We start from the raw sequence: 27435 nt of genomic DNA, 5'->3' as shown, positions 1-27435 counted from the left end.
TAAAGATTTTATTTATTTATTTGACAGATAGAGATCACAAGCAGGCAGAGAGGCAGGCAGAGAGAGAGGAGGAAGCAGGCTTCCTGCTGAGCAGAGAGCCCAATGCGGGGCTCGATCCCAGGACCCTGGGACCATGACCTGAGCCGAAGGCAGAGGCTTTAACCCACTGAGCCACCCAGGTGCCCCTCCTGTATTGAAATTTAATGTGGAAGCCAGTTACATAGACATTTTAAGGACCAGAATTCAGAAAACATGTTTCAATAAAAGTAGTAAAACTTAATTTTCTTTTGAATTGTGTATTTTGTTGCGAATCTAATGAAAGTTGTATACTCTACTTTTTTTGTTGGATATTCTTGTACTGATTCAAGTATTTATGTGTACGTGTGTTTAAAGAGCTCTGTGTACATTTTTTTCTTTTTCTCAGTGTGATGGGCTTTTCTATCAAAAGTACATATGATGTTTGTAGGGCTGTATCTAGTGTTATCTCTGAGTATCAGAAGAGTTTGACCAGATTCTTCCTTACTGAGGTGCTGTGGTCATATCGTATACCACGGATGGCTTAGAGGTATGCCGAGAGGGTTCTTCCCCAGCCCTCAAAGTGGCTTCACTGTGGTGGGCGGGGTGGGGGGGGTCCCTGCTGGTTATCTCACACCGAAAGTGGACTCCCATCATTTTCCCATGGGACCAGCCAAGTAGTTGGAGAGCATGACTGGATTGTAATACTGGATGGTTTTCCATTAGTCTGACTAAATCTGTACTTCTACAGAAGTACAGATTTAGTCAAAGGAGTATTAAGCCCAGGGAGTCATGGAAGCTGGTGAGAGGGAGAAACTCTCCTGTGCCTGACAAACCTTATTAATCAAGAAACAGACTTGAGCTATGTTTGGAAGGGAGGAATTGCACAAGCTATTCTTTCTTGTTTGTGTTTGGTGACATCAAGATAAGCTGATCTGAAACATTGTAGAGTGTGCTTTCCTTAGTCATACCCAGAGTGTTTAAATGTGTGTTTGTTTTCTGAGCCAAGGCTTTGGTATCAGGTCTTGAAGTAATAGATACTGGCTCTGTGCTGGTCCTTTGGCTCTGGGCTACGATTTTTCTCAGTGGGCCCCCACTGCCCCTTCCGAAGTCATTACAGAAGGCGCTGTGTTTACTTGGCACGCTTGAGACGGTTATCCAGAGCGCCTGCATAAGCACCGGCGTGTTGGGGCCGGTTTGTGATAAAGGCTAGTGCCGGGAGGAGTCCTGTCCAGTTCGCACTCTGTATCTTCGGTGACAAAAAAAGTTTGTCTTACTTGAATTGGATATAGAATTACATGCTTTGTACTTCCTCGTGCACATTCATTTATGAAGTTTTTAGTGGTTTTTGTTTGCTAACCACAGGCTGTTTTGTGTGATTTTAATTCTTTCCTAACGAACTAAATCTAGAATGTAGTTGTGTGTGTGAGTTGTTTGGTGTCAAGGTAGCTTAATTTCCAAGTGTTCTAAAAAACGGGTTTTGCTTTCTCTGATGATTTCATGTTAATATTTTAAATCTGTATCGCTTGAACTACAACTTTTCAGAACTTTGAAACAGCTGTTTTTATTTAATAAGAATGTAATTTGTATTATAAAGTAAATATCTAAAATAAAAAATGGCAGGCAACTTACTTGTTAATGGACTGTAGATTGAATTGCCTTGCTTATATACAAGAATTATCTAAATGTAACACATATTAAAATTGTAAACATGTTTGGGAGGATGACATATTTTAAAAACTTAGTGACTCAGTGTATTTCAAAACAGTTTTTTGTTTTATTTTATTTTTATTTTTATTTGTTTGATAGAGAGAGAGAGACAGTGAGAGAGGGAACACAATCAAGGGGAGTGGGAGAGGGAGATGCAGGCTTCCTGCCTAGCAGGTAGTCCGATGTGTGGCTCGATCCCACTGTTAACCTCCTTGTCACTGATGACGTTATCGCCCAGGATTTGCATTCATTTTCACTTTAATCCATAAATAAGATATGCTTATTGTTTTACAAGTCATGTTTAATAGCGGAGCTCATCATAGTTTCTTAAATGTCAGACCTGCCGTCTATGCTCACTTGTTTTCACTTTGACATCCCTTTAAAGTTCCTTTTAATAAAGGTCATTTTGTTAACCTGAACACTTTTTTTTTCAGCTTCATTCTGGAAGGCAGTTTTTTTCTGTCAGTATTTTGAAGGTACTATTTTACTGCCTTTTTATTTTCTTTTACTGTGGACAAGATGCTGGTTACTCTAATTGCCTCTGTGGGTAATCTGCCTTTTCTCACTGGTAACTTGGATATCTTCTCTTTGGTGCTCTAGTCTTTCACTGTGGTGGTGTAAGTTTGGCTTTTCTGTTATTTTATAATTCTTGGTTTTTCTGAACCTGGTGATTGGTGTCTTTCATCAATTTCTGGAGAATCCTCAACCGTATTTATCCTAATAATGCCTCTTCCCAATTCTTACAGTTGATAGATGTGTATAAAATCTTCCCACTGTATCCTCCGAGTCTCCTAACCTTCATTCCCGTTTCCATCTTTGACCCTTGGTGCTGCGCTTCGGTCTACATCACACGCATCAGTGCTCTGCATTCAGAGGCGTCTTCCCAGTTCTCGGTCCCTGTGCTGTCCTCTGCTCTTTACCCTTTTCAGAAATTCAGTTTGTCTGTAAAATTGCCTGCCCGGTTTTCTGTTTTGAGCCTGTCAATTTTGATAACCTTTTAATGTGTTTCTGTACTTTCACTTACTTATTTTGTTTCCTTAAATATGTGAAACAGTGTTATTTTATATTCGGTGTTTGGTAATTCCAGTATTCTTTAGTCTTTTCAAGTCTCATTGTGTAGTTGGTTGTTCCTTCTGTCTTTTGTGTATGGTGACCAGTTTCTTGAATGGCCAGTGATTTCCCTTAAAAAAAAAAAAAAAACCTTATTATGTGTTTACATATCATAGATTCTCATTGGTTGGAGTCTTTTGAGGTCAGGGTGCCTTCCTCTAGAGAAAATTTGAGTTCCCCTCTACTAGACTTTTGGGTATACCCACATGGGGCTACTTTAAATTGTTGGCTTAGAGTGAGTGAGTGTGTGTGTGTGTGTGTGTGTGTGTGTGTGTTTTCATGCGCGTAGTTGAATTCCCAATCTTTGAGAGTTAGGATCATGTACAGAAAGTCTTAGGAAGCTCTCCCAGTTCATCCAGCACTAAGGCCAGGGCTTTTATCTCTAATGTCTAAGGCAGGGTGTGGATTGGTTTCTACTTCACATTGAGCATGAAGTGCTTGTGGGCCCAGACTTGATGTGGCGGTCCCGTTGTGACATACCACCCTTCTCCAGGGTTGGCCTTTGACTCCAGTGCACCTTAGGGATTTGTGTTTTCTTCTTGTTTCTGTCTCCAGGGAATTTTCCTGCCCTATCTCCATGATTACTTTATCCAGCATTTTAAGAACTACCATATCAGGAAAGTTTTTTTTGTTTGTTTTTGTTTTATCTTTTTCTGAATCTGTAGTCTACCATGTTGGTAGAAACAAATTGTAATTTAAATTTTAACATGCTCAAATTATTAGTTTTTTTTATCTTTTTGAGTTGAGTTTTTAAATATCTAATTTAAGAAATTCTTTTCTTCCTCAGTCATACATACATACATTTTCCTACATTTTCTTTTAAAACTTTAAATGTTTAATTTTTCATATTTATATCTTTTTTTTTTTTAAAGATTTTATTTAGTTATTTGACAGACAAAGATCACAAGGAGGCAGAGAAGCAGGCGGGGGGGGTGTGGTGTGTGGTGGGAAGCAGGCTCCCTGCCAAGGAGGGAAACCAATGTGGGGCTCGATCCCAGGACCCTGAGATCATGACCTGAGCTGAAGGCAGAGGCTTTAACCCACTGAGCAACCGAGGTACCCCTCATACTTCTATCTTTAAGCCATCAAACTTATGTTTAACATGTTATGGGGTAAAGATCAAATTTCCTTGTCCACCCCATTTGTTTAGCAAAATGTAATTGACTATTTTATCCTTTTCCCAATGAAATACAGTCTCTGATGTCATTTAACAATTTTTAAAATAGTTTTCATATATAGATAGCTCTGTTTCTGAATTTTTCTTTCTTATTCTGTGGTCCTTTGTCTCTGTGCCATGATAATGTATCTTATCAGAGTTTATAATTTGATAATTGGTAAAGAGACTAACCCCACTCCTTATTCCTTTTAAAAATTGTTAGCTATTGTTAATTTTTTTGCACTACCATGTGAATCTTAGAATCAGCCTATACAGTTCCATGAAAAACTACTAGGATTTTTATATGGATTACATTGGATTTATCAAATAATCTCTGAAAAGTTAAAAACTTTATAATATAGAACCCTCATTTTCATAAAGAAATTTATGTATATGTATCTTTAGCTTTATTAAAGTTTTATAATTTCCCTCATTAAGTCTTCATGTACCTCGATTGATTCCTAGATGCTTTTGTTTTCGTCGTTGTGGTCATAAATGGTATCTTTATTTTTTTCTGTTTTTCTCTTGGTTGCTCTAGTCTAGGAATGCAATTACTAGGGAATTATTTTTTATGCAGATCTGATTAATATAAACCTTTGCTTAAAATTCTTCTATGGTTTCCTCATGTTTTGTAGGACAAAGTTCAAACATCTTAACATGATGATCTTAGCAATGATCTTTTATGATCGAAACCATGTCTAACTCTTTACCATGCCTCATTTTAATATTTTGCAGCCTGTGCTTCAGCTAAATGGAGCTAGTTGTAATTCCTTGGACATGTCCTGATTTTTTAAAAAACAAGAACTTTATTGAGATATAATTTACATATCCTGGAATTAATTTAATTTTTTTCTATTACCTATGCTATGCTTTTCATCACTGTGACTTACTTGTTTTATAACTGGAGTTTGTACCTCTTAATCCCCTTTGTCTATTTTGTTCATTATCCACCCACTTCCCCTCTTGCAACCACCAGTTCTCTGTATTTAAGGGTCTGTTTGTTTTGTTTTTTAGATTTCATGTGTAAGTGACGTTATACGATGTGTGTCTTCCTCTCACTTCACTTAGGGTGGTACTGTCTGGGTCCATTCATGTTGTCACAAATGGCAAGATTTTATTCTTTTTTATGGCTGAGTAGTATTTCATAGAGGTGTGTGTGTGTGTGTGTGTGTGTGTGTGTGTGTATCGTATCTTCTTTATCCATTCATCTATTGATGGACACTTGGGTTGTTTCCATATTTTGATCATTACATATTTTGGGTGTTGTAAGTAATGCTGTATTAAACACAGTGGTGCATATATCTTTTCAAATTAGTGTTTTCATTTTCTTTGGGTAAATACCCAATAGTGGAATTATTGGGTCGTATGGTAGTTCTATTTGCCTTTGATCATTCTATTTGCCTTTGGGTTGTCTTTCTTATTGTTCAATGCTAAGAGTTCTTCATGGATTCTGAATACTAGATCTTTATTAGATATAGTATTTGTGAATATCTTCTCACGTTCTTTGGATTATCTTTTAGTTTCCATAACAGTGTTCTTTGAAGCACAAAAATTTTAGATTTTAATGAATTCCAATTTCTTGTTTGATTGCTTGTGCTTTTGGTGTCATGTCTAAAAATATGTTGCCTAATCCAAGGTCACAAAGATTTATATACCCATGTTTTCTTCTTAGAGTTTTATAATTTTAGTTCTTATGTTTAGGTCTTTCATCCGTTTTGAATTAGTATTTGCCTATGGTGTGAGCTACAGGTCCAACTTCATTCATTTATGGGAATATCAAGTTGTCCTAGCACCATTTTTTGAAAGACTATTCTTTCCTCACGGAATTGTGTTCATTCTTATTGAAAATCAGTCGACCATAAATGTGTGGCTTACTTCTAGGCCCTCAGTTCTGTTCCATTAACCCGTATGTCTAGCCTTATGCCAGTATCACACTGTCTTGATTGCCTTAGCTTTGTAGGTAGTTTTGAACTTGGGAAATAGGAGTCCTCCAAGTTTGTTATTTTCAAGATTTGTTTTAATTAGCTGTTTTGTTTATTAAGTTGTTTTGTTTAGTTTTGGGTCCCTTGCATTTCTATATAAATTTTAAGGTCAGCTTGTGCAGTTCTGAAAAAAAGCGGATCTGATGGGGATAGTGGAGGTTTATATTTATTTGTTTTATTTTTAGATGGGGATTTAAGGAGTATTTGAGGAGTATTAACTACCTTAATTTATTATTACATTCCATGAATGAGGGATGCTTTTCCATATATTCATTTTTTAATGTCTTTCAGTGGTGTTTTGTAGTTTTCAGTATGCATATCTTTCGTCTCTTTTGTTAAATTTATTACTGTCTTACTATTTTTGATGCTATTGTCAATGGAACTGTTTTCGTAATTTCTTTCTCAGACTGTTCATGCTAGTGTAGAGAAATACAGTTGTTTTTGCAGTAATAAATGTGTATCCCATAACATGCTAAACTTGTTTATTAGCTCTGATAGTTTTTTTGTTATGGATTTTTTAGGCTTTTCTATGTGAAAGATCATGTTATCTACAAATAGAGATAATAATACTTCTAATTCAATTTGAATGGTATTTTACTTATTTTTCTTAACTAAATTGCTCTAGTTTAAATCTCCCACACAATATTGAATAGAAGCAGTAAAAGCAGACGTTCTCGTCTTACTTCTGATTGCAAGGGGAAGCTTTCAGTTGTTCATCAGTATGTCTGGTTAGCTGTGTGTTTTGGTAGATGCCATTTATCCCATTGAGAAAGTTTCTTTCTATCTTAGTTTGTTTAGTGTTATCATGAAATGGCATATTTTTTTCAATTCTTTTCCTGTATTTTTTGAAATGGCCCCCCCCTTTTTTTTTAAGATTTTATGTTTTTGACAGAAAGACACAGTGAGAGAGGGAACACAAGCAGGGGGAGTGGGAGAGCGAGAAGCAGGCTTCCCGCCAAGCAGGGAGTCCAGTGTGGGGCTCCATCCCAGGACTCTGGGATCATGACCTGAGCCAAAGGCAGATGTTTAATGACTGAGCCACCCAGGTGCCCCATGGTTTCTTTATTAATATGTTTTATTATGTGATTGATTTTTGAAGGTTGAACCAACTTTGCATTCCTGGAATAAATCCCACTTGGTCACAATGTATAGTTTTTTTGTGTTTTTGTTTTTGTTGTCTGTTTGTTTTGTTTTTGTTTTAATTAACAGTTTTGGATTTGGTTTGCTAATTTCTTTTTTTTTAAAGATTTTATTTATTTATTTGACAGAGATCACAAGCAGGCAGAGAGGCAGGCAGAGTGAGAGGGGAGCAGGCTCCCTCCGAACAGAGAGCCCGATGTGAGTCTCGATCCCAGGACCCTGAGATCATGACCTGAGCCAAAGGCAGTGGCTTAACCCACTGAGCCACCCACCCAGGTGCCCCCATAAATGTCTTTATAGACCCCGGTTTGCTCATATTTTGATGATGTCCCCATCTGTATGATTAAGGGATATTGATCTGTAACTTCTTTTTTTGTGATTTGTTTGTTTGTTTCATAGAATGGATTAAAAAATGCTACTTCTTTTTTTTTGGAAGAGGTATGAAGGATTGATGTTAATTCATCTTTAAACATTTGATACAATTCCCTAGTGAAGCCATATGTTCTTGGGCTATTCTTTGTTGGAAGTTTTTTTTTTTTTTTTTTTTTTTTTCAGTCACTCAATCTCTTTATTGGTCTAAATTTTTAATTTCTTCTTGAATTAGTTAGGTATTTTGTAATTTTGTAGGGATTTATTGATTTCATCCAGGTTATTTAATTTATTGGCAAAACTTGTTTACCCTGTAATCCTGTTTATTTCTTTAATGTTGGTAGAACAGTTTTTCCTTATTAGTTTTTCTATTTCCTATTGAGTTTATTTGTACTCTAAGTTTTATTATTTCCTTCCTTCTTTCAGTATAAATTATCTGCTTTTTCTAGTTTTTAAATTGGGAAGTTGAGTTTTTGGTTTGAGATCTTTCTTCCTTTTCATTGTGGTTATCTGCAACTATAAGTTTCCCTCCAATAACTGCTTTAACTGCATCCCGTAAGTTTTGGTATGATGTTTCTTCATTTTGATTCATCTTGGAAGTTTTTTCTCATTTCCTTTGTAATTCTGTCTCTGGTTCATTGGTTTTTTATGAGTATGGTCTTTTATAACTTCCACATATTTATAAATTCCTCAAATTTCCTTTTTTGATTTCTAATTTCATTTCATTGTTGTTGGAGAACATTCTTTGTATGATTTCAGTTTTTAAAAACATATTGGGACTTGTTTTATGCTCTAACATGCGATCTTTTCTGGAGAATATTTCATATGTGCTTGATGAATGTGTATTCTGCTGTTGCGGGGAGTGCTCTACAGATGTCTTCTGGGGCTAGTTGGTTAGTACTGCTCAAGGCTGCTTTTCTTGTTAACCTTCTGCCTACTTGTTCTATCCATTATTGAAACTGGGGTATTTAATTCTCCAACTATCATTGTTTAATCATCTGTTTCTCTCTTCAGTTCAGTCAGTTTTTGCTTCATGTATTTGGGCTTTTTGAAGTGTTTATGTGTTTGTAATTGTTACAGGTTATTGATAGATTGACCTTTTCATTATTATAAGGATGCTTTTCCTTGTTTTTAGTAATTACATTTGTCATAAAGCCTCATTTATCTAATACTAGTTTAGTCATTCTGGCTCTTTCTTTGGTTGCTATTTATATGTTGTATAGTTTACCATCCTTTAGCTTTCATCTCTCTTAAAAAAATAATTTCTGACTCTTTATTGATACTCTCTACTTGGTGAGGCATCATTTTCATACATTTGTTCTTTAGATGTGGTTTTTTATTAGTTCTCTGAACGTATTTGTAGTAGCTGATTCATAGTTTTTGTCTGGTGTGTCCAACATCTGGGTTTCCTCAGAAGCAATTTCTCTTGACTGCTTCCCCCCTACCCCCAAATGGGCCATATTTACTATTTTCATGACTCATAATTTTCTGGTGAAAAGTGGACATTTTAAATAGCTTATTGAAGTGACTCTGGAAATCAGATTCTTCCACTCTCCAGAATTTTGTTTTTGCTATTTGTTTAGTGACTTTCCTGTACTGATTCTGTAAAGTCTGAATTTTTTATGGGCAGCCACTCGAGTCTTTCCTCAGTTCGGTTAGTGGTCAGCTCATGATAGGACAGGTCTTTCCTGAAAGCCCTGCAGCCGGCACGTGTTCCAGCTGTAGCTGAGGGGCCCTTTCTGTGTGTGGTGTGAGTTCAGTGCTGTGGGTTCCAGCTTCGCTTTAGCCTTTACTTTTTTTTTTTTTTTTTAAGATTTTATTTATTTATTTGACAGACAGAGATCACAGGTAGGCAGAGAGGCAGGCAGAGAGAGGAAGGGAAGCAGGCTCCCTGCTGAGCAGAGAGCCCAATGTGGGGCTCGATGGATCCCAGGACCCTGGGATCATGACCTGAGCCGAAGGCAGAGGCTTTAACCACTGAGCCACCCAGGCGCCCCTCTTTAGCCTTTACTTTTTCTTGCTCAGAGTCTCAGTGTCACCCAGGGCTGAGAGGCCGGGGCCTTCTCATCTTGCCTGGGCATACATTCATCCCTTCGCATGCAGACGGCCTTCTAGATCCCCGGGAATGTGGTGGAGCTTTCCAGCGCCCCATATAGATACTTCATTTCCAGTTTTCCCCCGTGTTTTTAGTTGGCCTCTCATTATCCTGACTCGGCTGGCCATCCAGGACCGCCGCAGGGTTGTGTGGTTAGTTGCTGCTGATTGTTTTCAGCACAAGTTCTGGTGATTGTGATTTTTGCACATCGAATCTGAGTCAGGTCAAATACAGACAGACCCAGAGAATGGAGCTTTTCCAGGGAGCTGCCTGACAGGTCTTGTGTTTTTTTGGTGAGGCCAAGCCTGTTTTGTTGATGCCGGTATCTGCTGGTTTTTGCAGTAACTGCTGTTGTAAGCTGTGTTTTTTCAAGACTGCCATGGAGCTGGGAGAGAATGATAGGAACAGGACAAGTTAAAATGTCGCAAAGCTCACTGTTTTTTACTGAGATTCACTTTGTTTTGGATAAAAGCTTCTCAAATTGTTGCAAACTTTTGGGTAGTTTCAGAGTTGTGAAAAAATTGGTTTTTTTAAAAAAGTTTTTTTTTCCCCCCTTAGGAATGAGATCATAAGTGGGGGGAGGGGCAAAGGAAGAAGGAGAGAGAGAGAGAGAGAGAAAGAGAGAGACAGAGAGAAGCAGACTCCCTGCCAAGTGTGGAGCTGGATGGGGCTCAACACAGGGCTCTGTCCTAGGACCCTGAGACCATGACCTGAGCTGAAACCAGCTGAGCCATCCAGCTTCCCTGCGTTCACCTTTTTGATAAATACGCAAATAAATAAGTGTTGTTTTGCCAGGTGATCTCTATCAAGAAGCTCAGTTTTGTCCATTGACAAAGACATTTCTTTTAACACATTTTAGAAGTCATTTAAGAAATTTCAATACCATCTTATAAAATACACAGCTTTATTGATATGTTGTATCGATTTCCATATACTTTTTTTTTCTTTCTCCAAAAACCTTTGAAACCCATCAAAAACTTTGTTTTCTCTCTTCATTTAATTGACTTGTTTAGGGATAACTTATAAGTGTTTTTGAAATTTTGTCCAGTCTCAAAAAAGGGGAAATTTCCCATGTTGTAGTTACTGAAAAGAATTTATGATGGTCTTTGCAGTCTGTTTCAAACAGAACTGTTAGGGAACTATGTTAAATTATGGCAATGCTGTGAAAAATCCATGTTGGTAATTTTGGTGACAGCATTCATATCTGAATGTCTGGGCATATAATATCTATGCAAATATATAATTCCTTTTGCTTAATATTCTAAAATGGATCCCAAAGTGATATTAAGGATTATAGGAAACTCTCTATGGTATTGGCCTACTTTATCTTACTGTTACCTAATACCCCAAACACAGGAGTATCATTGATGGTTTCTGAGTTTCTACCTTGGAAGCATTTTATATACATAGTTCTCAGTTAATAAGGAATTCATGATATTTACATTCCTATAGAAATAACCTCGTAAATGTTGGCTGGCTTCCAAGGGCTTATCCAACGGCTAATGTAATTGATGCTTTAGGATTCTGAGCTGTAAACAGAAGGAACCCATCTCAAATTAGTTTACCAAAAGGGAGTTTTACTGGTTGAAAGAAACTTGGTGTCCTGAATTCAGCTGTACCTGAAGACAATGAGATTATTTTGTTTATAGTATATTATGTTTTGGTTATATTAGCATTTTTGTAATGCCTACACAAAATGTCATCCCTTGTAATGTTATTTGCCTAGTCATTTGCATTTTGATAGAAATACAGGTTTCCATATCTTCACTAATTTCGTTATGGTAGAATTTTATAAATAAAATCATGAGGCAAAAAATATGTATATTTTAAGGCTCTTGATATATGATTATGGTGGTAATATTTTACTAATCTCCACATCCAACAAGAGCATATAAAAAGATCATAAAAGATTATTGATTTTAGAACATCCTTGCTAACAAATATAGTGATGCTTTACTATTAAGTAACTTTTTTTTAATTTATTATTTTTTTAAATATTTTTTTTAATTTATTTATTTGATAGAGATCACAAGTAGGCAGAGAGGCAGACAGAGAGAGAGAGAGAGAGAGAGGGAAGCAGGCTCTTGGCTGAGCAGAGAGCCCGATGCGGGACTCGATCCCAGGACCCCAAGATCATGACCCGAGCCAAAGGCAGCGGCCCAACCCACTGAGCCACCCAGGCGCCCTTAAGTAACTTTTTTTTTTTTTTGATACAGGAACACAGCTGTTTTCATTGTGTCTATAAATGATGATAATAAAGAAGATATCTCTTGCTTTGGTCTCTTCTCTGGACTTTATACTTGGAAATCTAATTGTCACTTCCATGTCTCCAACTGAATGTCCAGTAGGCATCTGTGACGTAATGTGTCCAAACTGCACTCTTGATATTTTGCCCCAGACTTTTGCTGTTTGTCAAGAACTATTCAGAGTTTGAGATTTTACCCTCCTTGTAATCTGACAGGTTAGCCTGCCATAGTTACACGGATGCTATCAGAAGACACGAGACGAAGGATTTTATTACAGCAATAGCTGTAGCCAGAGTATCAGTGTTTGCCCCGGTTTCCAGAGCCTTAGTTGCCACAGGACTGTGGAAAAGGTCCCAGGTGATGCCTGTGCATACGGTGGATTGTATTACAGGAGAGGATGCCTGAGTTAAGGGAACTGGAATCTTTTATGATGTGTATTAAGTCTGTCCCAGAGAAGATTGGGGGGGGCATTATTATCTTTATTATGCTAGGCAGTAAACTAAACTGCCCTTTGCTCCAGAGGAATATATAGTCTGTGTCTTCTAAAGCTGTCACTATGCAATCTTGAAAAGATAGTCCGAAACAAAGGTAGTTAGTGCCTCTGCTCACAAGATAAGTAGAAATGAGAAACCCATGTTGCATTGTTTGCCATTGCAGTCTTCTCTGTCTCAATTAATGGTGATTTCATCCTTCTAACTCCTCGGTCCAGAAATCTTGGAGACATTTTTAACTCCTCTTTTTCTCTTATATCTCACATCCAGTCTGTCAAGAATTCTTGTCCAGTCTACCCTCAAAATATATCTAGAATTTTTTCATTTCTCACTCTTCCCATTACCTTTTTCAATACCACTATCATTTTTTGACAGTTATTGTGGTAGCCTACTACCTGGCTTTCCTACTTCTAATCTTGCCTTCACTCTAATCCCCAAACAGTAGCCAGAGTGGTAATATTAAAATAAGAGTTCAGTCATGTCACTCGTCTACTTAGAACTCTCCAGTGGCCTCTCATTTTACTTGGAATGAAAGCCAACATCTTTACTCTCATCCATACATAAGACCCTACATGGTCTGGATCCCTTTTATGTCTTTGAAATCTTTTTTATTTGTTTTTTTTTGCTTTTGTTATCTCTTCCTTGTTTGTTTGGCTTTAGGCTTTCTGGTCCCTTTGCTGTTCTCCAAATGTATCAGCCAGGCTCCCCGTCTTAGGACCTTTGCACACCCGATTTTCTCTACCTGGAATGTACTTGTCCCAAAAGTGGGACAAGTGGGCTTATTCCCTCACTTTCCATCTTTACTCGGAAGTCACTCCAGACCACCCCCATGCATCTAGATTAAACATTTCAATTTCATGCCTCCCGCCAACCCAGGTTTCCAGTCTGCTGTCCATTTCAACTTAATTTTCTTCTCAGGATGTAGCTCTATCTCCTATATAGTGTATATTTTATTAATTTTGTTTCAGTCCCTCTAGAAGTAAGCTCACAAAGGGCAAGAGGGTTTCTCTGGATTTTTTACAGGTCGTTTGTTTCTTGTACCTAGTACAGTACTCAGCACCTTGTGAGCAGTTAATATAAATTGTTGAACGAATGCGTGATTTACATGGTGCAGAAGTGAAGTCCTGTTTTCAGAATTTATGTTGTACATTAGAAGTGTAGTGAACAACAAAGGAAAATGATGAATCAGATTCATTGCTTTTTATTCACAGAAGATCAATGTAGTCATTGTAACTTACCAGTTAGAATTACTTTTGGCAGAACCATTTTCTTAATGTTAAGTCGTGCACTTAAATATTTGAGTGCCGGACAAGGTGGCACTCAAACATGGATGAAACTGTGATAAGAAAGGTGTTTTTGTGGAATTTACATCCAGTCGAGGAGACAGGCATTGGATGAGTATAACAAGTGTAAATACTGCAGCGGGTAAGTTTTTGGAAGTTCCTGTTGTAGGGGTTGCAGACTGCGATGCTGCCCAGGCCAGGCAGGCCTGTGGGAGTGAAATGGGCCAGTGAATGCATTGAAATGGTGGCGAGCAGAGAGTGCGCACCCGCCCTGCGCAGCACACACGCTGTGTGAGGGAACAACGGCTGACAGCTTCATGTGAGTGAGGTCATATAGGAATGAGGACCCACTGTTTCCTTATTTACAAATTTTTTAAGAGAAGTTGAAAATGTAGGTTTTCATCTGAAATATCTGCTAAGGCTCTGAGCAGTCCAGTCAAACATGGTTTTGACCTGCGTCGTCTTTACGAGAAATACTGCCTGTTACCTACGTTTCTATCAAGAAGAAACCCTGGGAGTGGGGAAGGCATGTTTTCTCTTGGTTATCCGTTTTTCTTTTGTTCCTCCTGTGTTTTAATGTTTTTCTTAGGTCCTCCCATTTGTAATTATATAGTAGACTTTTCTTCTGACACAACTAACACGGACAGATGTGGATGTAAAAATCATTAGCAGGCGAGATTTATGGGGGAGGGAGGAAGACTCAGTTTTGTGTTATTGGACTAACTGCTTACCTTCTAAGTGTTGACTTTATTCCTCATCTGGACATCAGGAATGTCAGTTAAACTGCCTCATGATGTTGTGAGTGGTAAATGAGGTAATGCACTTGGCAGTTCTCTGTACGTCGTGAGGGCCGTGTGAATGCTGTGCGCTTGCCTGTTCTTCTCGAACTCCTCTTATTTCTGCCTCGTCAGATGTCCCCGACTCATTCTTTCATTGCCTTGTACTAGATAGCACTTACTGACATGAGAACTTCAGCAAAAATTTAAGTTAGTAATCCTCTTTAGGAGTATTTTCACTTTTAAAGGAAACTTCTGAAGTCATTGCCTAACTTAAAGTGATGAAACTCTGACGTGTCACAGGCCAGTGGGCATTGGGTAGGAGGATCATTCTTCTGACTCAAATCCCCAGCAAAATAAGTGTCTGTTCCACTTATCTTGAAGATTGTTTTCAAATGACATTGTTTTCTTTGGCAATGGTTAAAACCAGAAGTTGCTGACAGCTTGGTATTTCCTCTGTCTTGTTGATTTGCATGATGTATGATGATATACCCGCTACAGAAAGACCACATGTAATTTCATCCTTCCATCTTTCTTCTTCCATTCCCTAGGAAAACAAACTTGATAGGAGTAAACACTTCTAAAGCCCAGTCTTTCACAAACATGAAGTGCTTGTGTGTGTCAGGATGTCGGAGCTGTAGGTATCTAGGATACTGTAAACATTTTCTGTGGCAAGAGACTTACGGTGCCTTTGGGGAAGTTGGAGTCTGTATAATCAGTGGCAGTGTCTTTCTTGTAAAAGAATAATTCTCAGTGGTGGTGGTGTGGTTGTTGGATGGCAAGGGAGAGAGGAATTACCTGGGGAAAAACATCTGGCGTTTCTTGTTTCTTCCAACTTTGTCATGAAAAATTTACAATAATATGAAAACTTGAAGGAATAGTATAATGAATAAACATGTTGTTCTTCATCTACATTCAACTACCAGTAACATTTTATAGTATTTTCTTTATGAATTTTTGAAAACACGTGGATAATTTTGAATAATGGCTGTGTATTAGGAGACCTATTGTTCATTTTCTTAGGTGGGAGAGAGGTACTGTGGTTAAGGAGGAAAATGTATACATTTTAAGAACATATATGTGTTTAAATACCAATTAAGTACTAGTAAGTAAAATGATAGTCTACCTGTTACTTCCTTTAGACAGTTCACCACCAACAAAAAGGTTTTATGGTTTCTTTCACCAACAAAAATGTTTTATAGTCTCTTTCAAAAACTAGAATTTAATCAAGGATTACATAATGCATTTGATTGTTATGTCTTTTTAAATCTAGAATAGGGACGCCTTGGTGGCTCAGTTGGTTAAATGTTTGCCTTCAACTCAGGTCATGATCTCAGGGTCCTGGGGTTGAGCCCGCATCAGGCTCCCTGCTGGGTGGGGAGTCTGTTCTCCCTACCCCCCACTGTCACTCCCCCTACATGTGTTCTCCCTCTCTTTTCTCTCAAGTAAATAAATAAATCTTTAAAAAAAAAATGCAGAATAACCCTACGCCCCTCATTTTTTTACTCTACCTGTGGAACACTGTGTAAGACACCTAGCCAGAGTCAGTATCTTGGACTTTGGTGGTTTCTCTGTGTTACCACTTTCCTTATTCTTCTAGCCTCTGTTTCATGTACGCTGGAGTTGGGCCTTAAGATTTATCAGGTGAAAGGTTTTTAACAAAATTACTTTGTAGGTAATCAGGAAGCATGTAATGTCAATATTAATGCAATATTAATGACTCCCAGATTTCTCCCTTACAAGGGAATTTTTTCCTTGTGCTACTTTGGCATTATGGGAATATCCTATTTCTCATCACACTTCATCTTGAATTTTGGGCATACATTGATGATCCTTACTGAATCAGTTTCTTAGTGTTGTACTTCTCAATTTTGATACCTTTTCTTCCCAACGCCATTGGCAGTGTCTATCACTTTTTGGGAATGAGTAGTGTCTTCCAATGTGTTGGGCAAGAAAGTAGGCTGAGAACCATGGTTATAAGAAACATTTAGTGGTAATTCTTTATTTATATAACCTCTGCCAACTTGGATTTTCAGTTCTCTGGAAAGAAGGTGCTAATTAGGAGCTAAGAGACATTCGCTGAATGTAAATTATATTGATGAAATTAATTTCTTACAGTGACTACAAAACTTGTCCGGTTTTGTTAAAGTGTATCTTAGTTTTATAGAAGCATTTAAAAAATACCTCATTTTTTTTTCATTTCAGAAGAGTTTGGTTACTTCAAAAGTGATTGAACTGTTATGTTATGAACACATTTTGATTATTTTGCATCTATTATTGTGTGAAATCGCCATCAAGTTGCTTAATACCTAATGGGAGAGGCAGATTGATGAACAAACGATGAACTCTGCTCTGTGGTGTGGACCGGAAGCTGGGAGAGTTTGAAAGTAGTGCAGTATAACTTGTAGGGATGTCTCATTGTATAAACAAAGAAGTATTTACTAAGTACTTAGTTTAGTATTGTATGTCTCCAGAATATCTGATGTTGACCTCTAGACCAAATCCATTTTGAATTATCATTAGGTTTAAAAGTTTTTTTGATTGTTGCTTGATATGGCATACTTCTCATCTTCCCAAGTAGAAGATAAAATACATCCGTAACTACTACTTTTAGGTAAGCAGTTGCATTCTGCCCGCGGTTCTCTGACACTAACTGGGCGCCCATCAATTCAGTTCTGACACTACTGGACTCAACCCACACCTTAAAGGTCTCAGTCTCAGATGATTGCCCCTATTTCAGATGCCTGGGGGCCCTCAGCACTTCTGGTGACTTTCTTGACAGCAAATTTGGGGTTTCCCATGATTCCTCTGCAGGTTTGATAATTTGCTAGAATGACTTAGAATTTAAGAACGTGCTCTACTCACAATTACCATTTTATTACGAAGGCTACAGTGAACAGCCGGGCTGAACAGGTGCATGAGGCAGGGGTATAAGGAATGGAAGGGCCTCCAGCGCAGGGGCTTCTGTCCACATGGGGGCAGGGTGGGCCGCTCTGCAGATGTGAGTGTGTTCACCAACCAGGAAGTTCTCGGGGTCTTGTTATTGGAATTTTTATTGAGGCCACTTTACATAGGCACAATTGATTAAATCATTGACCATGTGATTGCACTCAGTCTCTTAAACCCTCTCTTCTCCTCAGAGATTGGTAGGTGGAAGGGAAGTAGAGGCAGGAGGCTGAAAATTTCCTACTCCAGCCATGTAGTAGGTCTTTCTGGGGCCAGTCTCCAGCCCAAAGCTGGAAAAACGCTAAAACTGGTAAAATGATGCCATCCATATATAATATGCTTATTTAAAAGTAGTATGAGCTTAATTGTGCTTACACATTCACTCTCTGCTTGTGAGACGGCCAGATAAGGGTATAGGGCCAAATCCACCCTGAACTAAAGCAAATGTGCAACCATTCAAAAAGATTTTTTCTTTATCCTGAACCTTCTGAAGTTTCTTGATGATTAGCCTTGATATGGTGTTTTTTGTTTTTGTTTTTGTTCACCATGCTTGGTATTTGCTGGGTTAGTGCTTTTTTTTTTTTTTAATATTTAAACTTTAATTAAATTTTAATTTTAAAACTTCCAGTATAATGAACACGCATGGTTACATTTGTTTCAGGTGTACAATATAGCGATTCAGCAGTTTGGTACCTCACTCAGTGTTCATGATAAGTGTACCCTTTCTCCCCTTCACCTTTTTCACCCGTCCCCCCCACTTCCCCTCTGGTGGCCACCAGCTTGTTGCTGATATTGAGTTCATTTGTTTGTCTCTTTTTTCTTTGTTTGTTTTTGTTTATTAAATTCCACATATGAGTGAAATGATGGTATTTGTCTTTCTTTGACTTAATCACTTAGCATTATACCCTCTAGATCCATCCATGTTGTTGCAAATGGCATGGTTTCATTCGTTTTTATAACAAATATTCCATTGTGTGTGTGTGTGTATATATATATAGGATATATTCTATATATGTATATATATGGTTAGCTTTTTACTTACAGAAACCCATGCACATCAAGTTTGGAATATATGTGTGTGTATTATATCTTCGATATACTTTTCTTCTTTACTTATAAAGAAGAAATATTAAGAAAGAAGAAAGAAAGAAGAAAGAATAAATATTCTTAATTATTTATTTCTTCTTTATTTTCTCTTTCTGGAACTTCTGTTACTGTGATAGTAGATCTGTTACACTGGTCCTTTTATGTTCCTGTCTTTTCTTTCTTATTTCTTTTGTCTGGAAAATTTCTGGAAATTTTCCTTAATTTTATCTTCTAGCTTCTCTGTTGAAGTTTTCCCCTTTTGATCTCTTAGTTTTAATTTGCAAAAATCATTCCTCATTCTCTGAATATCCCTTTTATAGGACCCTGCTCTTATTTCATGACTACAGTATTTTCCTTCCACTATGAATATGTTTATAGGTTCATTGGATGATTTCTTTAGATCCTAGCATCTGTTCAGAGTTCCTTTTTTCCTGTTTGCTTGTTTTCATCTCTTCATGTTGGAGTCTTTCTGTGTCTGATGAACTTTTGATGTCTGGTTTTTGTTTTTGTTTTTGTCTTTTTTATTTTTTGAGTGAGGTTCTTTAAAGTGATGATTGGAAGGGCTTTGTGTAAATTGTAAGGGTTTCTTAATTCAGGGCTTCACCTCAATGTCATGAGTCAGAAAGCCACTCTGTTTTCCTTCTGTGACTCCCAAATTTCCGTATCTGTATTTTTTTAATCCGGTTTCCAAGAAGAGAACTTCTTTGTTACGACTAGGATGCACTTACTGTCTGTCTGGTGCTTGTCGCTGAGCAGCGGTCTCAGACTGAGGTGGAGATTCTCTTTTCAGTGTGTAGACTTTTATTTAATTTTCCTGTTTTTAGGACTACACCTTTCCCTCCGCTTCTGTCCGCATGCCTACAAATGGTGCCTGGTGTCCCAGATGACTGCTGGTTGAACTCATCTTGCCTGGAGGGGGAGGGCGGTGTTGGCTTGGCCATGAGGAATGGGGTGGGGAATCTAGAGGTCTGATGCTTTTATGAAGACTTTAATCCAGTCTTCCTATTTCCTCATTGCTATCCCCGCATTCACAGGGCCCCCCATAATTCTGTAGTTTTTTAGTTTTTCAGGTTTATGTCATTAGACTAGGCTTGCTTCTTGCTCATCCTTCCTCCCTCTCCCTCCCAATCAAATGCTTGATGTGGTCTTTCTCTGTTCTGTTTAGTCCTATACCATGTGTCCCTAAGTTCTTCCAAAGTTTTGTTGACATGTCTTGTCTCTTTCATTCTCTTTCATTCTCTTTGACCTTATGGATTTAAGGCTTTAAAAATCCTTTTATTTTTGTTATGGAGGAGTACAGTGGTAAATGCTACCGCTGAGATCACAATATGTTTATTGGAAATCTCGGCTTTGTGTGACTTCTTTTGTATGCCGCTTTTACTGTATAGTGGTGGAAAGTACCTTTCCTTTATCTGTTTTAAGTTGATGAGTTCTTTTCTCATTCATTTAAAAGAAATGTTCTACATTATTTCTCTAAAAATTGCCAAAAACACACACACCCCATACAACATCCAACACAACAATGACATATAAAGAAAAAATTAGGGGTGCTTGGGTGGCTCAGTTGGTTGAGCATCTGCCTTTGGCTCAGGTTATGATCCCAGAGCCCTGCGATTGAGCCTCACATCAGGCTCCCTGCTTCTCCCTCTCCCCCTGCTGCTTCCTCTGCTTGTGCTCTCTTACTCTTTTTCTCTGTCAAATAAATAAAACCTTTAAAAAAAAGAAAAAAGAAAAAAATTAAGTTCCTCTTCCCCCATTATATGATTCTGAATCAAGCTTTGGTGTGTGTCTTTGATCAATACCAAATGGAGCCAAGTGGTAGACCAAATAGGCACACCTTTGTGTGTCAGGAGAATTCTATAATGCTCTCCTACGATGGAAGGAAAGAGATGACCCTTTAGAAAAAGAGACCAGTGATAGGAAGGCAAGTCATAGAAGAGCGGATATAAGTGACCGGCAAAAAGAGGCAAAGAGGCTCAGTTTCACTGGTAATGAGAAGAATGAAAGATAGAAATAACAGTGCCACAAGTCTTTCCCTATCAGATTGGCAGAATTTTAAGTGCCCTGGTGAGCATGTGAGAAAACGGACTCACGTTGCTAGTGAAAGTTGCTACAGCCTTTCAGGGTTTAACCCGGCAGTATTGAATCTGCAGTGTATTTTCCTTGGGGGCTTACCTTGGAGATCTATGCCAGGGGAACGAAAGTGCTAGTCTTTAAGAATGATTGTACGAGGGTGTTTAATGCAACATTTATTGTCCGTAATAGCAAGAGACAGATAAAACACCAGACTAATCTGAATGACCATCACTTTGGAGATGATCAAATTATGGTATTTACATGGTATAGCATACTCTGCAACTGTTGAAATGGGGGAGGGATAGTGTGGCTGGGTTATGGACATTGGGGAGGGTCTGTGCCATGGTGAGTGCTGTGAAGTGTGTAAGCCTGATGATTCACAGACCTGTACCCCTGAAACATAATACATTATATGTTAATTAAAATAATTTTAAAAAATGAAAAAAAAAATGAGTTAAGCCTTGTGTCTACACTACAGTAGTCCCTAGAGATGATGCTAATTTTGTCAAAAGGTGTGGAGGGAGGAGAGGCTAAACCTTATATATGGGTATCTGTGCTTTGTTTTTTATTTTAATTTATTTTTTAAAAAGGTTTATTTGAGAGGAAGAGGGAACGTGCGCTTGTGTGGTTGTGGAGGGAGAGGGAGTGAGTCAAGCAGACTCTGTGGTGCGGCGCCCTGGAGGGGCTTCATCTCACAACCCTGAGATCGGGACCGGAGCTGAAACCAAGAGTTGGACGCTTTACCAGCTGTGCCACCCAGGTGCCCTGGTATCTGTGTTTTAAACCAGACACTTGTATAAAGATTATCTGATAAAACCTGTGTAAAATACCTTCAAAACAAACTTTATCAGTACAAGGTAATTCGAGGATTTCCTGGGTGGCTGGCATTTGAGATTAAATGGAGGATTGTTCATTTTATCTCAGGTTGACTATAATATAAAACTAATATCTTAATCCAGGTCCCTGCTTTCTTGTTTACCTAACCCAGTGGACTACTTAGTAGTGTTCTCAGGATTATTTTGTTACTGATGAATTTCTACTCCTTTGGGTACTCTCTTAGTTGGTAAATTAACATCTGAACCTGAGGAAGTGCAGGGAAGATAAAAAAAGAAACTGGTTCTGTCGTTCATGTTTTCTTTTCTTTTTTTTTTTCATGTTTTCCTTTTTTTATGTTATCTTTCTGAACACATTTGAGGAGAGTTACAAATAAATGCACCATCAGTAAATGGAAAGTAAGACAAATGAAAGCATGGAAAAATAATGGCTTTTAATAGGAGGAGTGGTTTGGAAGAAAAGTTAGGCTGTAGACATACATGCCTTCCATTCATACACAATTACCAAAGGCACCTGGCGTCTCTAGAGCAGGGCCTTCCACGGCGGTGTTCAGTCAGGTGCAAGCTACATTGTCATTATTTTAATACTGTCAACTGAAACAGATTTAGGTTGGCTTCAAGCTACTCCTTCATTGAAATACGGTACTTTTGGTGTTGGGTTGTGGACAAAGGAGATGATATTTGAATTTGGCGACCTGTGCAGTGGTTTCACGTGTGAACCGCACATCTGACCTGGAAACACACTGGGGGAGGCTGATAATCATTGCTTTCAGAATATGCACCCACAATTGGAAAGGAGTGCCTATATTATATGATTTATAGATTACAAAAGATTCCAGTAATTTTCCTTCTCGTGTTGAGTTGTGTAAATACACAGTATTTCCCATTTTACTCTGTCAGATCATTATCTGTCATTAGTTTTTTTACTCTTGGGATTTGGGGACACATTTGGAATGCTTTATAATACCCTTATGGCCCCAAATTTGGAATTATAAATAAAGCTTTAATTTAACAACTGTGCCTTTGCTTAGAATTGAAAAATATATTGAGTTGGACGTAGAAATATATAAAAAGGGGAATTTGTGGTTAACTGCTAGTAATCTTGTGTTATATGTATGTGGTGAGTTGAGAATTGGAGTACACAATAATGTAGTCAAAATTCTAGGTAAAAATTCTGAGGGAATGATGAATGATGAACTTGAATGGGATTGGTCGTGAAAGACTTCCCTGAGGAAAAATATGCGTTGAAGAATTTGGTAGGTATGGATTGATGGCAAGCAGATGATACTCCTCTCTTGGATTAGTATAATTCTTAACTAATTACCACTGAATGTGTTCTTCAAGCAAATAATATTAGCTAATTAATAATCAGAAATTGCTGGAAAATATAGTATTTGGAGAAATATAAATAAATTATTCCCTTTCACTCTCAAAGCAGGCACTATTAATGACCAATTTTACCTAGTTTAGGTATAAAGCACAGTTAATGAACATATCTATTTAGAAAACCTAAAGTCTGGTGGGATTTAGATCTAATTTCAACTTAGTGAAATCAGCAAGCTTTAACTTTAAGGAATAGGGGTTTTATGAAGAAAATTAAAATTTTTCCCTTAGTTTCTCTAATTCATAGGCATAAAGTTACTTTGTTTGTGGGTGGTTGAGAATTGAATATATAGGATCCATGACTCCTCTAAGAATTTTATCTCTGGTTCAGTGGATGCTCAGCTAGGGTGTACATCAGAACCAACTGGGAGACTACTGCCCATTCCCCCAGTTAATAACCAGTTTACATTATTATTTATATATAAGAACATATACCTAAGTAGAGTAATGTAAAGTGTAGGGACACACACACACACACACACACACACACACACACACACACACGGCCTGCTTAGGCTTTCTGACTTGGGTCAGAACTTGGAAATCCATTCAAGATAAATTCATTCTCTCTCTCTCTCTCTGTTACTAGCTCAACAGACAATTCTGATGCTTAGCTTTGTTTGGGAAACGTTGTTCTAGGGGGAAGCTCTAGAAAAATATCTCAGAACAAATTCTGTTTTAATAATTTATCTTGACCTATACTCATACTACCTCCATATATAGACCTAATTTTCAGCATTTTCTTTAAATTTTTAAAAATCAAATAAAAATTTGAATAGTTGAAGTAGTACTTTATTAGTGCTACTCATTTCTTAATGTTTGTATATGAAATTAATGCTAAGTGAACTTCTTTTAAAAAAATTCCCTGGATTGTTAGAGCTTTTACTTCAAGTACCTTTCCCAAATACCATCTTTTTCTTTCCTGGTAACCACCTTGCGAGTTGGATGATTTGATTTTTCCCTACATTGTGTACATGGAAATCCAAATCTACAATGTGGGAGTTTTACAGCTTTTTGGAATTGCTGTTGGGGGACATGAAGACTCTGGATTGAATCCATACTGGTTCTGGAGTGTCTTAGGAACTCTTTTCCCCCTATCATTTATCCCCAATAGTTTACTTTTCCTTTGACTGTTTTGTGTTGAATCAGTGCAGGTGCCTTATCATTGCTCAGGATGCTGTTTTATTAGGGCTATCAAACCGATAAAAGTGACACACCATTTTTTGTTTTAAACTACATTAAACAACATAATATCCTTTGCAGGATGAGCTTTAAAGACTTCAGGTGGAGTCTTTGTGTAGATGTGACAGAAATAATTGTTCTTTAGAATACTGAGCAATGTGTTTCAGATTTGCTTTCTCAAATACAGTTAACAGACTGTCCAGATAACTGTGGCATAAATAATGAGGACACTTATATCATGTTAAGACTTCTGGAAGGAGATGGTTCCAGAGTTGTCTAATGCAGTAGCCTAACTATGTCAGTGTTCTAGGTCATCTTTGCTCTGATCCTTTTGGTCCATCATGGTCCCGTCTGGTCCATCCTGACCACAGATAGCTACAGTAGGTCTGAACATCATATTCATATATAACAAAATCCAAAAGCTAGCAGAAGAGCTTGGCCTTCTTCACAAGTCACTCTTTTTTCTGGGTGGACAGTCTTTCCCTGCAGTCCCCAGCCAATTTTTCCCTTATGTCCCATAGAAAAATTGTTTACATATCTAGTCCTAAATCAGATACTGACAAGAGGAAATGAGAGTCATTATCTCCGTATAACAGTGTTGGTTCATCCCCTGGAACTGGAGGGGAACCCACCCATCTGATTCTGTTGCTATCTCAGAGAACATCAGTGTTTTGTTATCACAGAGAGGAGGAGGCTAGTGAGTAGACAGTCACTAATATGTGCCAAACTATAGTAATGCAGTTATAGTCACATTTTCCACATGTTACGTAAGAGGCAAAATGAAATTTTAGTATTTTAACTTTTAGAAGAGAAGCATGTTTATTTGAGGAGCATGTTATTCTCCATGTGCTACTTTGTGATGGTCATAGGAAGCCAATGTTTTGGCTTTTAATCTAATAAAATAGTTGCTTGCTATTATTTTTGTCTTGTATGTGGTTTATTTCTGAGATTAAGCTCCTCAGTGATACTGCATCATTTTGATAGTAGTTTCTGCTTCTTCGTAATTAACCGGTACTCGTTCTCCTAGGTGGTTTCTCCACGGTTTTCCTGGTGCGGACACATGGTGGAATCCGCCATGCATTGAAACGAATGTATGTGAATAGCATGCCAGACCTCAACATTTGTAAAAGGGAAATTACGATTATGGTAAGTGAAAGTGTAATTTCCTTTGAAAAATTTGCTGTATTTTCTTTTGGTTTTGCACTATAACAGTAGCCAGGTTTTAGGCAAGCTGCTTACTGGTTTATGCATGTCTAGAAAACCTTTGAAGTGCATTCTTTATAGTCCTTCTTAGGGCTAACTGTAGTCAACTCCTCCTTTATCCTCTCTTTCTTATTGTAGTTCAATGGGCAAAGTACTCTGCTTTTTCTTTTCCCCCTCTTTTTTAAAATACATTTTGATTATGAAATATTTTGAGAATAGAAAAATTAGAGAATTATGTAATAAGTACCAGTTTATGCACTACCCAACTTAAGAATTAAAATTTTACAGATACAGTTAAAGTCTCTGTATATTCCTTCCTAGCCATATCCTTATGCTGTTCTCATCCAAAAAGAAACTATTGTCTTGAATTTGGTGTTTACCTTCCCCATGGTGTTTAATACATTCCGTGTAATGTGTTTGTCTTCAACAACATTTTGTTTTGCTTTTCATTTTAAAAAATCATATTATAAAGTTTACTGTTGTTATTACTTTTTTTGGGGGGGGAGTGTACTCTACAATATATGGAAAGAGAACCTCCAATAAGGGAAAGATTCTTTTTAAATGTTAGGAAAAGTAAAAAATATTTTAATGGGTTATTAAAGAAATTTCAGTAACTTGGTTAACTAAAGTTAAAAAAATGTACAAAATAAAAATTTTCTTTTTTTCTAAGTTATCTTATTCTCAGTGCTCTGTATGGCTTCTTGTTTTTCTCCTCTTCCTTCTCTCCTGTTCATCCTTTTCTTACGTCTCCTCTTCCTCCACTTCTTCTTTTTCCTCCTCCTTCCCCTCTACCTCTCCCTTCTCCCCCCATCCTTCCCTTGCTTCCTCCACTTCTTTCTCATCCTCTCTTCTCCCCCTTTCTCTACCTTTTCCTCCACCTCATCTTCTTTGTCCTCCTCCTTTTCTTCCTCCCATTCTTCTTCCCCCATTTCCTCCCCTCTTTTTCTTTCTTCCTTTCCCTCTTCCCATCCTTCTCTGTCCATCTCTTCTTTCTTCTCCTCTCCTTCTTCCCCCTCTTCCTCCACATCTTCTTTCTCTTCCTCCTCCCCTTCTCTTTTTCTTCTGCTCTCTTCCTCCTCTCATCTACTGTTTGTCAAATGCTAATATATATTTAAAATTTTTGTCTTATTGAAATGAAATTTTTGTTTTATTTATTTATTTATTTATTACAATCAGCTATTTTAGAGCGAACAGTTCAGGCATTTAGTGCATTCATGATGATGTGCAGCCACCACCTCTGCCTAGTTCTGAATCTTTCCATCGCTTCAAAAAAAAAAAAAAATCCCCCACCTGGCAAGCAGTTGCTCCCATTCCTACCTTTTTCCAGGCCCTGGCAACCACCCATTGTGTTATGTCTCCATAGATTCACCTATTCTGGGTATTTCATGTAAATGGAGTCATGCAATATGTGACCTTTTGTGTTGGCTTCTTTCACTTAGCATGTTTTTGAGGTTCATCTGCCTGGTATGTGTGTATCTAACTGTCTATCACAGTTTGTTTATCCATCTTTTGAGGACTTTAAAAAAAAACATTGATGGACATTTGGGCTGTTCCTACTTTTTGGCTGTTGTGAATAGTGCTGCTATGAATATGTGTGTATATATATTTATTTATTTGTTTTCAGTTTTTTGAGTTTGTATTTAGCAGTGGAATTGCTGGGTTATGGTAATTCTGTGTTTAACTTTTAGGAGCCGCAGAACTGTTTTTCATAGCAGTTGAACCTTTTATGTTCACACCAGCAGTATATGGGAATTCTAGTTTTTCCATATCCATGTCAAACACTTGTTAATATCATTGCTACTTTGAGCTGCTTAGAGAGAGATTTCCTATTTTACATCAACATCATTAGCAACATATAATTTGATCCCTTTCATTCAGCGATAGGTATACTTATACAACAGGATTTATCTGATTCTGCTTTTATTCTCCCTACTCCCTAGTTAGACTAGAATTGTCTAGGCTTTGAGACTTGGTTTTTAAAAGCATTTTAGAAAAGCTAACAGTCGAGAAAGGGTGAAGAGATTTGCCCCAAGATAATTGGCGTTCTTAGACTAGGTTCTTGAACTTGAGTTTAGACATGGTACTGTGTACCACAATTCTTCCTTGCAATAGAATTTGTGTAATTTTGTTTTTTGTTTTTGTTTTTTTTTCCAAAGATTTTATTTTATTTATTTGACGGAGATCACAAGTAGGCAGAGAGGCAGGCAGAGAGAGAGGAAGGGAAGCAGGCTTCCCGCTGAGCAGAGAGCCCGATGTGGAGCTCGATCCCAGGACCCTGGGATCATGACCTGAGCTGAAGGCAGAGGCTTAACCCACTGAGCCACCCAGGCGCCCCAAATTTGTGTAATTTTGA

At 37.7% G+C, this 27435-nt stretch overlaps 1 protein-coding gene across 3 annotated transcripts in view; it reads left to right on the top strand.

Annotated features, from left to right (window-relative positions):
- Window positions 1-27435, top strand: part of LOC111149022 (BMP2 inducible kinase) — a 122684-nt gene that overhangs the window by 22668 nt on the left and 72581 nt on the right. For all 3 annotated transcript variants that reach the window (XM_022505909.1, XM_022505907.1, XM_022505908.1), the window contains exon 2: window positions 24907-25025. In XM_022505909.1, the coding sequence (XP_022361617.1) occupies window positions 24907-25025 (119 nt within the window). The remainder of the gene's footprint in view (window positions 1-24906; window positions 25026-27435) is intronic.

This window comes from Enhydra lutris, unplaced genomic scaffold (genome assembly GCF_002288905.1).
Source record: "Enhydra lutris kenyoni isolate GAN:26980312 unplaced genomic scaffold, ASM228890v2 scaffoldscaffold21, whole genome shotgun sequence".
Taxonomy (NCBI): Eukaryota; Metazoa; Chordata; class Mammalia; order Carnivora; family Mustelidae; genus Enhydra; species Enhydra lutris.
This window is presented reverse-complemented; position numbering and strand designations above follow the sequence as displayed.